Genomic DNA, 10,939 nt, shown 5'->3' on the forward strand with positions numbered 1-10,939 from the left:
CAAGGAGGGTGCCCTTGGAGCACAGGGGGTGCTCTTCCCCCCCCACCCACTTGTCAACCAGGGCTGCTCTGAGCCCCCCACCCCATATCACATCAGCCCGGGGACCTGAGCAAGGGGAAAGGGAAAACGCAGCTCCCCATTTTGGTTCTCTGCATGGCCCTAAACCACCCCCAGGGCAAGAGCATCCCTCGGAGGCAGTTGGAAAACACGAAACAACAACAACAAAAAAGAACAATTTTATTTTTCAAACGAGATCTGTAGCAAAGTCACGGTGGCACTTCCGTGCCCGGTCAGGAGTAAATACACCCAAAAAAAAAAAAAAAAAAGAAATAACTTAACTGGAGCTACGGTGGAGCAGGGACAAGCCAAGAGGCGATGCTGAGAGCAGATGGGGGAGCAGGGGGCTCTCCCCCCACCCCCAGGCACCCCCCGGGCGACCCGCGCCGCTGGGAAATGCCCCGGCACATCTGGGTGAAGGCACCGTCCCCCCCCAGCTGCACGAGCCCCTTCCCCAGGGAACCCCCCCCCCGGAGGAAGGGGCTGTGCAATAAAGTGCAGGAGGGGAGAGGGGGGATTTGGGGGTCCCTGCTGGAGGAGGAGGGAGGAAGGAGAGGGGTGTGGGGGAGCTGCAGGACATGGGGGGGATGGGGGGGGGGGGGGTGTTCCAGCCCTGACCCTTTACAAAACCTTCCCCCCCCCCCAAGCTCGGCCCCACTCACCCTTCCCTCTTCCCAAAAGCCCCCCCAGATTTATGCCCTGTGCAGGAGTGACAGGCAGGCACTGCCCCTTGCCTTGGGGGGGGGGGGGGGGCACACGTGGCTCTGAGCCAGGCTGCCCAAAAGGGACCCGGGGGGGTGGCAGCAGCTTCCCCCCCCCCACCTCCACCAAAGAGGGAATTATTGCCTTGAAACAGCGCTGGGAACGCAGGCAGCGAGCCCCACGCACCGGGAGCAGCCCCCCCAAAGCAAGCAGGGGTTGGGGGCACCCTGTGCATGAGCTGGGGGGGGGGGGAGCAGGACGCAGCCCCCCCTTGCAGCAGCAGGGTGGATTTTGCACCCCCAGGGTGACACCCAACAACTCACCCCCGAGCAGGACAAGGTCACGGGGAGGGGGATGCAGCTCGCCTCCTGCCAAAAAGCTCAGCGCGGGGGGGTCACACAGGGACAGGACCCGCAGCGATGGGGGTGCTGGGGGCATGGAGACGCAGGGCAGGGGGAGCGAGGCCCCAGCTCCCCCCCGGCAGCAAGCAGAGAGAGGGAGCAGGAGGGGAACGGGAGGCAGTCGAGGTTTCTTCACAGTTTCCCAACGCTGCTGCAGCAGGGGGGGGGCAGCCCCAGCAGCAGCCCCCACCCCACCCCAAAGCGGGCAGAGAGGTGCCAGAAGGGCACGAGGACGGGGTAAAGGCACCGCGGGCTCTGCTACCCCTCGCCTTGCTCCGTGCACGGGGCCACGTTTCAGAGGCACTTCCAGCCCCAAATTTCGGGGGCCACGGGCAGGGCCCTGGAAGGAGCCCCCCCCAGGCACCAAGGGGACGTCCCCAGGGTGCCAAAGGCAGGGGGGAAACACCGGGGGCTTCCTGCTCCGGGTGCGCCCCGGTGGCTTTTGGCAGGAGGACAGTGCCCACGGCAGCAGCACGGCCCTACGCCCGGCGGGGCGGGGGGTGAAGGCAGCCCCCCAGAGAGCACGGTTCAGCTTCATCGGGGTTTGGCTTCATCGGGGTTCGCCCCAAGCAAGGCACGGAGTGGTCGAGCACCCCCCCAAACACCTCCACCAAGCCCCGGGAGGGGGCACACGGGCACGGCCGGGCTCTTCCCAGCACCGGCAGCTTCGTGGGGGTCCCCCCCAGTCCTGGGATAAGGGGCAGGGGAAGGGGACGTCCCCCCCTTTTTCCTTCCCCAGCTCCACGCCCCGTAAGGCAGGAGGCGATGCGGCAGCAAAGTCTTTAAGGCCCCGGCTCCCCCCTGAACCCCCCCCGGCGGTGGGGGCAGGAGGAGGAAGAGGAGGGAGCGGGGGGCCGTCAGGTCATGTAGCGGGTGACGGCGCGCAGGGCGTAGAGCAGAGCCGCCTGCATGCGAGCCTCCAGCAGCAGCAGGTTGATGTGAACCTGGGGGGGGGGGGGGACACGGGGACAGCGGGGTCAGGGCGGGGGGGCTCAGCACCCCCCCAGCCCCGCGGGAGGGGAAGGGGACGGGGCAGCACCTTCTCCGAGTGTTTGAAGTGCCTCCAGAACTGCGCGTACATCCGCTTGGTCGTCTTCTCCGGGTAGCAGGCCACCGTCTTGATGTAGATCTTGAGGCTGCGCTCCAGGAGCTGGTTCACCTCCCCGTAGTCGTAGTCATCGTAGCTTGGGGGGGGACACAGAGGAGGGCACGTCACCCCAGCCCCCACCCGTCTGCGCACCCAGGACCTTCCCCGGACCCCCGTCCCCTACCGGCACGGCGTTTCGTTAGCCTCGTCCTGCACGGGGTGGGAGAGGTGCGGGGCCCAGCCCAGCGCACGCCGGGGGCTCCTCGGGGACCTACCGGATGCCGAAGACGCAGTGGACGTAGTTCCAGATGGCCCGGCGCAGCATGGAGGTGTCCACGCCGCAGTGCATGGCGATGGTGTTGTAGGTGAGGTTGTAAACCACCTGGAACTTCTCGTCCAGGAGCTGCCCCACGTCGGGGTACAGGCGGTTGATGAGCGAGTAGCCGTGGTCCTCCCAGGTGTAATCCTGCCGGAGAAAGGATGCTGGGCGAGGTGCTCCGTGGGGGATAAAATCAGGTCACACTCCCCTCCCGGTTTGTCGGGGTCCCCCCAGATCTTAGCAGCTGGTTGCAGAGCTGAGGTGGCTCCAGCCCGGTCCCAGCCCCGTGCACCGGCGGTGCCAGGAGCCCGCCGCAGCCCCATGGGACGAGCAGGAGCCGCCACCCCGCGCCCGCCCACCTGCGCACGGAAAGTGGGGGGCGCCTGCTCGCCCCGCCGCGTGAAGTCCTTGTAGCCGAACTCGGGGTCCTCCACGAAGCACAGGACGCTGGACTGCAGCGAGTGGTCGGCGAGGTCTGCAAGGCACGGCCGTGAGCCGCGGGGCACACCCGGACGGAGCCAGCCCCCAGCATCCTGCACCCACCGTGGGGACCCCAGCACCTGCTCCCCCCCAGCTCCCCAGCCCGCAGGGACCCCGCTCCCGGCCAGCTGCACGCCCTTGCACCCCCTCACCCGAGGGAGCCACCAGCAAGCTCTCCGTCTTCTCCAGCTCGAAGCGCGTGGCCATCTCCTCCTGCGTGACGCCCTCCTCCTCCTGCTGGCTCTCCTGCAGCAGCTTCATCCGCTCCATCAGCGCCTCCACCTCCTGCAGGGCGTCCTTGCCCTGGGGCGGGCAAGAGCAGAATGAATGCTGCCTGAAGCCTGGAGAGGTTGCAGGGGGGTTGCAAGCACAGTGTCCCCCCCCCCCCCCCCTTGGCAAAGGGCTGGCCCCACAACGCAGGGCAGACGGAGCTGCTCCGGTGACGGCACCAGGGGACCATCCACTGCCCTGCAGGGGACACGCTCCAGCCCCCCCCCCACGCTGTCCCCTTCCCTCTCCACGCGGGGAAGCCCCCCCCCTTACCCCCGAGCACCCCATGCTGTCCTCAGAGGCAGGGCTGCTGTCGCCATGGGGCGAGGGGGGCCTGCCGCCGTGCCCCCCGTCCTGCTCCGCCTCGGGGTTGATGCCGCAGCCGAACACGAAGGAGGCGAGCGAGTGGTAGTGGGTGAGGAGCACCAGGGCTTGCACCAGCTCCGCCAGCGACCAGCTGTGCTCCCCCGTCTTCAGCAGAGCCTGCGGGGAGGGGATGCAAACGGGGTCGGGCTCGGTCCCCCCCAACACCCCACAGCCAGGATAAGCAGGGGGGAGGGAGGGCGTTTGGGATGCGCCCCCCCAAAAAACAGGGGATCTCAGCAGGAGGACAGCCCCCAGCCAGGTGGGACAAGCCACCCCTTCCCCATCCACCCAGCGCAGCACAGACCCTGCCCTCCAGCTTATGGACCCCCCCACCCCCAGCCCTGAAAGGGCCGTACCCTGGGATGTGGCCCCAAATGCCACGCGTTTTGGGGGCGTTGAGCCCTCGGCACCCGCTCTCACCTCAATGTGCTCCTTGGTGATGAGCCAGGGCCGGTGCGCCAGCAGCTTGTTGATCTCGTTGAGGTTCCTGAGCTTCTGGGGGGCGCAGTGCAGCCCCTGCAGCCACGCCGGGTTGCCCCCCACCTGCAGGAACTCCCCCATGTGCAGACCCACCAGGTAGGAGCACTGGTGCCGGGCTGCTGCCTGCGGGGAGATCCAAGCAGTCAAACCCCCCCAGTACAGCCCAGGGTTCCCCCAACCCCGCTACAAGCCCTTGGAGAAGCCACCCACCCCCCCCACCATCACCCACAGGGGGCTTCTCTGGGGATGAGGACTGGACAGGGGGCTCTGCCCCCCCCCAAACCAACCCCCAGCTGCCCTGGGGACAACGGGTGCTGGCACCCTTTGATGTGCACCCCAGCACCAACCCTAAAAGGGGCTTTCAAGCCTTTGGGACCACCGCCCAGAGCGGTGCCCACCCGTGGGGTCCCACACACCCCTACCTCCAAGCAGGACCCCAGCAGAGCTTGCTGGGACCCCACAAATCCCCCCCGGGACCCCATGGGACCCCCTCCCCCAGGCCGTGCCCGCCCCCGTGCTCACCATGATGGCGATGTAGTGGCGCTTGTGGTAGGGCAGGGGCCCGTCCATGCGCAGCAGGAGGTACTGGGTCTTCCAGAAGCTGCTGAGGTACTGGGGGTGCAGCCCCATGACCATGGTGATGTTGTCCACCCGCCCCGCCGAGACGAAGGCTTCGATCAGCAGCTGCCGCCGGCTGCTCTCCACGCCCTCCTGCAGGATCTGCGGGGGCACGGGGTGAGGACAGGACCCCCTCCGCCACCACCCCCAAAACATCCGAAACCCCCCGCGGGGCAGCACCCAGCGGCGGTGCCCACGCACCGAGGAGCACCCTGGGGGGGGAGGAACACACACTCACCCCTCCGGCTGCGCCCAGCCGCCTGCCCGCCGCCCGGTACGGGCACCCTTGGGTGCCCCCAGACCCTACAGCCGTCCCCCCGGCCCCACGGGGCAGGTGGCGAGTGGGGGTCCCCATGGCGGCCCCGCGCAGCGCGGCAGCGGCGGGTTGTTTATTTGGTGGGGAGGAGATGGGGCTCGGCCCCCCCCCCGCCTCGCGGTGACGAAACCCCGGCGTTATCTCTGCCCGAGGAGGAACCATCTGGGACAGCGGCCCCAGGAGCTGAGATAGGGCTGCGGGGAGAGCGGGGGGTTTGGGGCACAGCCCCCCGACGGGTGGGGGGCGGGAGGAGGGTGGAGCCCCCTTGGGACCGGGGGGGGGGAACATGGCTGCGCTTGGACGAGCAGGGAAACTGAGGCACGGGCAGGAAGACACCGGGGTGAGGCAACAGAGCTGCTCCCCCAGTCCTAAAGAGCCTCGCCCCCAAACTGGGTGACCCTTCCCCATCACACTCCCCCCACCACACCCCCCCCAATCCCTCCCCAGCACCCCACCCTTGGGTGCCAGCCCCCCGGGGGCGCAAACCACCGGTTAACCCCCCCCAAACCCACTGGGCTGCCACCACGTCCCCTCCAGCTGCTCCCCCCCCAGCTCAGGGACCCCACACCCCAAAAGCGACCAACGTTCCCCCGCCCCCCCTTACCTCCTCCACGGGGATGAAGGCGCTGGGCCCCCTCCCCAGCTGCCGGGGGACTTTGATCCCTCTGTCCTAGGGAGGAAGAAGCGGTGGCATCAGCGTCGTGCCGCCGAGTGGCCCCGTGGGACGCGGGGGTGGCCCCGGAAGGGTGACTCAGACCCGTGGGACACGGCGAGCCGGCCGGGCACCCCGTAGCCATCGCCCCTGGGCTGTTGCATCAGTCCCCGGCGGTACCTGATGAAATCCTGCCGGGGTGTTGCTCTGCCACCCCCCCACGGCTGCGGAGCCCGAGGTGTGACACGGGGTGACGGCACCGGAACGCGGGCGGCGTGGCTGCCCCGCGTGCCCGGGTGAGCGCCCCGGGGGCTCCGTCTGCCGCCCCGGCGTTAATAAATCATAAAAATCAAATCAGAGCCCCCAGGGCAGCGGCGGGTCCCAGGCACAGCGCGGCAGTGCCGCGTCCCGGGTGTTGGGGTTTGCAATTAGCAGCGCGAATTCAGCGCCCCCGGGGGGGGTTCCTGCTCCCACCCCCGGCACAAAATGCCAATAAACGTCTGCACGGCCTTCACCCCCCACCCCGCCCCGGTTAAACCAGGAGCAAGCCACTGGCTCGGCTGCTTTCCCAAGCTCAGCTCCTTTTTAAAACCCCCTGGTTTAAGGCTGCACCCCCAGCACGTTTCACCCATGCCGCATTTTCCCCAAACCCCAATTTTCCCCAAACCCCAATTTTCTCTGCTCTGCCCGTCCCTAGGTGCAGGGTGGGGGGGGGAGATGCACACGTCCAGCTGCACCCCACCTGCACAACGGGACCGGGACCCCCCCAGCCCTCCTGCTGGAACCCCCGGAGCTGGAAGACAGGGATGGAGCTGAGCCTGACCCCCCCATCCCAGCCCCACACCACCGGGCTGTGCCCCCCGGGCCCCCCTTGCAATCACAGCAACACCCACGGGTGCCAACCACAACCCGGGGGGGGGGCACAGCGCCTGGCCCCGGGCTCGTCCTGCTGCAGGATCTGCGTTTGGGAAGAGGACGGGAAATTATGGGATGTGCCCAGGGACCTGCGGGAAGGAAGCTGCAGAGGAAAACCACAAAGCTAAACCAACCCATTCCGCGCTTAGGGCTTCAACTCCCTCCAAACAGATCCCTTGAAGAACGCTAAAATAGCACACCCCCCCAAAAAAGAAAAGAAAAGAAAAAACTACAGAAAGCCCACAGCCAGGTCTGGGAGAAAGGGGGATGGAAGAAACAAGGTGAAATACGGGGCCAGGCACAGGGTGGGCAGCACCGGGACCCGAGCGCACTTTGCTGCTTGCTGCGCCACGACAGCTGAGCAGGGGAGGGGGCACTGCCCTGCCAACGCGGGGAAGGGGAACGGCCCCCGCTTGGGTTAGGGCCGGGCAGGGCAGCAGCAGCTCAGAGCAGAAAGGGGCGCTCAGCGGATCAGCACCAGCAGTGTTTCCTCCGACCCATGCTGCGGATGCAGGCGCTGGCGGCACCCGTGTGTGGGCACGGCCGCTGCCCCGGCAGGGAAGCGCCAACGTCCCCTTCCCTGCAGAAATCCCCCAGCTCTGGGGTCCCCTGGGTCCCCCAGGCAGCAGGACCCGGGGTGGCACCGAGGTGCTGGGACCTGCTCCTGGCCGCAGGGCTGCTCCCGGTCACCTCCCCTGGGGACTCTGAGCAGGAGCCCAGCTCTGCTGCCCAAAGCCGGGGGCAGCACCGCGGTGCCTCGGCCCCCAGCCCTCGCCCGTCGCATCCCGGCCACCCCGGGCAAACGGCACGCGGTGCTTGGCCACCGAAGCCCAGCTCCTGCCAACCCCACGCATCCCCTGCCTGCGAGCTCCGGAGTCCATCCCCGTGCGGCACCGTGCTCAAAATAGCCGCGTCCCGTTTTGGTGACAGCAAGGGGGGGGGGGGGGGGGGTCACGGCACGGGGCTGGGTGCCCCCGCCCCAGGGGCACCTCTGGGCACCGCTGCTGCGGGCAAACGCAGCCCCAGCCCGAGCAAAGCCTCAAGGCACGCCTGGCCGCCCGCCAGCCTCCACAGCCCGAAATAAACGGCTCGCGGGGGGGGGGGGGGGGGGGGAGCGGGGCGCTGTCAGCACCCTCCTCGGGAGGGAAGCAGGCGCCCCGGGGCTGCGGGGAGCTGCCTCTGCTCACAAGGCAGCCCCGGGCTGCGGGGCAAAAGCACTGAGCCGGGAGCTGCAGCAGGGACCAGCGGCACGGCTGCTGCTGCTCCTGGGCACGGGGTGAAGGCACGGCCCTTGTTGTGTTGCATTCCTCTCTCCTGCAACCACACAGAAATCCTCTCCCCATCCCAACCGCCCCATTCTCCCTTCCCGACCCCGCATCCCTCCACCCCTGGATAATTCAAAGGCTCCCCGGGGTGGGCAGGGCACGGCCAACGCAGTGCCGCGGCTGGGCGAGAGGCAGGAAACATGCAGCACCAGCGCAAGAAAAGCGAGCGCATCACTCAGCACCGTCCTCCAAAGCCAAGGAGCCTCCAAGGGAGGCAGGCACGCTCCTTGCAGCCCACCAACACGAGGGAAACTCGAAGCGCAGCTCTGCCCCCGGCCCCGCGCTCAGCAGCCAGCGCCACGCGTCCCCGTGCGAGCGGATTCACCTGCAGGACACGGGACATGGCACGGCACGACGAGGGTGCTGGGGCAGGCGGGGATGCTGGCGACAGGGCAGCACGTCCCACCCTCAGTGGGTGGCCAGGAGCTTCCCCGGGCTCTTCTTGGAGGTGCCCAGCAAAGGGAAGAGCCCCGTGGCCGCCTCCTGGCTCCCCCAGCGGAGAGGCTCGGGCACGAGCGCCGCTCCCGCCGGCTGCCCCCACAGCACTAGGGAGGCGGTGGGCAGCCGCGGGGCACCCCGAGCCGAGCGGGGACGGGGCGTGGGGTGGCACGAGGTGGGCAGGCAGCAGCTGTCAGCGCGGCCACGCGCTCCCCACGTGATGGGCAGCGAGGCTCCGGGGGCTCCGACGGCTGCACCTGGCCGGGGCTGCGACCAGCACGGCCCCACGGGCACCCCAGCGGCACCCGCGTCCCCGCGGTGCTGAGCGCATGGGATGGCCCTGCCCTGAGTCACCGCGGGGTGACGGCGGGACCAGGCTCGTGCCATCGCTGCCGCGGGTGCTGAGGTGGCCGCTCTGACTCACGGCTGTCAGACCTGCGGGGAAAGAGCTGCTTCGGTGCTCCGAGAGGCTGCCCGGGACGGGGGAGCAAAGGAAAAACCCTACAAACAAAGCCGCGGGACCCCAAAGGCTTCAAACGCTGAAAGCAGCAGGGAGCCGGAGAGCGCAAACCGTCCCGCTGCGTTTTGGTGACAGCCCAGGGTGACCTTTGAAGGTGCATTTTAATCATTGCTGCGCGGAGGCTTGTAATGTTTTGCTGCATTAAGCAATCCTTTAGGGGCACTACGCTTAACCCTCGCCGCGCCGCCGCGAAACAGCAGCTCACCGCCCGCTTCTGCCGCTGGGGAAACTGAGGCACGGCTCCGATGCTCGACCCCGTGGCAGTCCCACAGCCCGCTGCCGGGCGGTGGTGGGCACGGGGTGGCCGCAGGGTCTCCGGCCCCGAGCAAGCAGCCAGGGAAGGAGTTAATGCCCCGGGAGCGGGAGGACATGGTGCCAAGCAGAGCCCTGGCGCTTGTGCCAGTGCTTAGTCAGGTGTTGGAAAATCGTTCCCGATAAGGAGAGGTTAAACAAACACCAGCGCAGACGCCCCACAGAGCGGGTTCGCTCCTCCAAAAACCGTCGCTCGGCCCCGAGGCCATCCCAGGCTGTACCAGGGGGCGAGAACAGCGCCGGGTTCCGGCCCCGCTGACGCACGGAGCCAACACACGAGTGCAACCCCCGGGCACCAAGGGCAGCGGCTGCCCCGCCGGCACCGGCCCCTGCCGCAACCCCAGAACAAACCCTACTAATAAGGGTAACTCCAAACTTGTTGGCAGATGCAGCGGGGGGGGTGCTGCAGAGCCCCACAGACATCCCAGGGCTCCCGTTTTGGCCTCCCAGTGCAATAACCCCGAAGCTGTGCAAGACCTTCCCAAGGCCTCCGGGTGGACGGGGAGCTCAGAGAGGTCCCAAACCCAGCCACGCCGGACCCGGTGCGTTGGTGCCCTGCCCTACAGACTGCTCGCGGCTGTCCCCATCTACACGGTGGCCCAGACCCCTGGGGCAGGGACCGAGCACTTCGTGCTGGTGCAACCCACCAGGGAGCACGGGGCAGGCTGGGTCCCAAACTCTTTCCCAGCCCTGCTCCAAGACCCGCTCCTGCCCCAAACTCCAGCAGGAGCAGCCCCACGAGCTGCCTGGCTGAGCGCAGGCACCGGGGTTATTTATTGCCCCCCCCTCCTGACAGGCTGCCGGGCAGGCACAGCGACCAAAGGGGGCCAAGAACTCCCAATTCAGCTCCGAAATGCTACGAGACCGACCTGCAGAGCCACCGGGGAACGGCGGCACGGGCAGAACAACGGGACAGACCCACAACACCCACAGCTGCCCACCCAGGAGGCGCGGGCACGTCCCACCCCCACCCCCTGCCTCAGTTTCCCTTTGGTTCCCCCCCTAGCCCTGGGGGCAGGACGCCCACCCCACTGCGCACCCGCTCCCGGAGGGTGCTGGAGACCCCGAAACCGCCCCGCGCAGCCACCCCAACATCCCCTACCAGGGCAGAGCCACCCCACCCACAGGTGCTCCCCACACCCCCCTCTCCTCCCCCCTGGCCAAGCAACCCCACAAACACCCCCGAGAGCCGCGCAAGCACCCGGGGGGCCCCAGACCCCCACCCCTGCAGGACCCCGCAGCGCAGCCACCCGCACGAACAGGGCGGGCAGCGGGGCAGCAGCACGGCCCCACAGCCCGGCGGCGTTCTCGCCCTGCCTGCCCCATCCCCGAGGGCAGCGAGCCCGGCTCTTACCTCCTCGCCCCGCAGCGCCCCGCACCCCAAACGCTCCTCCAGCCCCGAGGGGCAGCGCTGCGAGCCGGCCACCAGCATGGCACCGGGATGGGGGCACGGGCACGGGGCTAGGCGGCTGCCATGGCTGCGGGATCGGGCCCCGGGGGGGGGTGGGGGTGGGCGCAGGATCGGGCCCCGGGGGGCTGCGGGATCAGGATCGGGCCCCGGGGGCTGCGGGAGCCGGGCGCGCCCCGGGCGCTCCGTTCATAAAGCCGGGAGCGTGGGAAGCGGCCCCGCCCCGCCCCTCGCCTCCGCCAATGGGATCGCGGGGGTGTGGCCGCCGCCCGC

General features: G+C 68.7%; 1 protein-coding gene across 3 annotated transcripts; it reads right to left on the reverse strand.

Annotated features, from left to right (window-relative positions):
* Nucleotides 1-223: 223 nt before the first annotated feature.
* SESN2 (sestrin 2) lies at nt 224-10,839 on the reverse strand. 3 transcript variants are annotated; one of them, XR_014575051.1, is made up of 10 exons: nt 5,019-5,267; nt 4,685-4,882; nt 4,103-4,285; nt 3,590-3,799; nt 3,199-3,349; nt 2,926-3,041; nt 2,523-2,713; nt 2,200-2,344; nt 716-2,104; nt 224-670 (listed from the first exon to the last, which is right to left on the reverse strand). XR_014575051.1 is itself a non-coding variant. In XM_083809928.1 (10 exons), the coding sequence occupies exons 1-10, from the start codon at nt 10,688-10,690 to the stop codon at nt 2,018-2,020; spliced, it is 1,425 nt and encodes a 474-aa protein (XP_083666054.1). In that variant the 5' UTR covers nt 10,691-10,839; the 3' UTR covers nt 224-2,017. The 3 variants fall into 3 exon arrangements, 2 of the variants coding, with proteins under 2 accessions (XP_083666054.1, XP_083666053.1); XM_083809928.1 differs by lacking the exon at nt 5,019-5,267 and adding exons at nt 5,701-5,766; nt 10,613-10,839 and having other exon boundaries at nt 224-2,104; XM_083809927.1 differs by having other exon boundaries at nt 224-2,104.
* Nucleotides 10,840-10,939: the final 100 nt, after the last annotated feature.

Source organism: Anser anser, assembly GCF_964211835.1.
Source record: "Anser anser genome assembly, chromosome: 24".
Lineage (NCBI taxonomy): Eukaryota > Metazoa > Chordata > Aves > Anseriformes > Anatidae > Anser > Anser anser.

Bases quoted from the DNA above. Each gene is read 5' to 3' on its own strand.
- SESN2 (XM_083809927.1), bottom strand. From the start codon at position 5,258: ATGGTTCCTCCTCGGGCAGAGATAACGCCGGGGTTTCGTCACCGCGAG. The intron at 4,286-4,684 runs GTGAGCACGGGG...ATCTCCCCGCAG, and splicing joins GCCACTACATCGCCATCATG to GCAGCAGCCCGGCACCAGTG. The intron at 2,105-2,199 runs GTGCTGCCCCGT...CCCCCCCCCCAG, and splicing joins ACTTCAAACACTCGGAGAAG to GTTCACATCAACCTGCTGCT.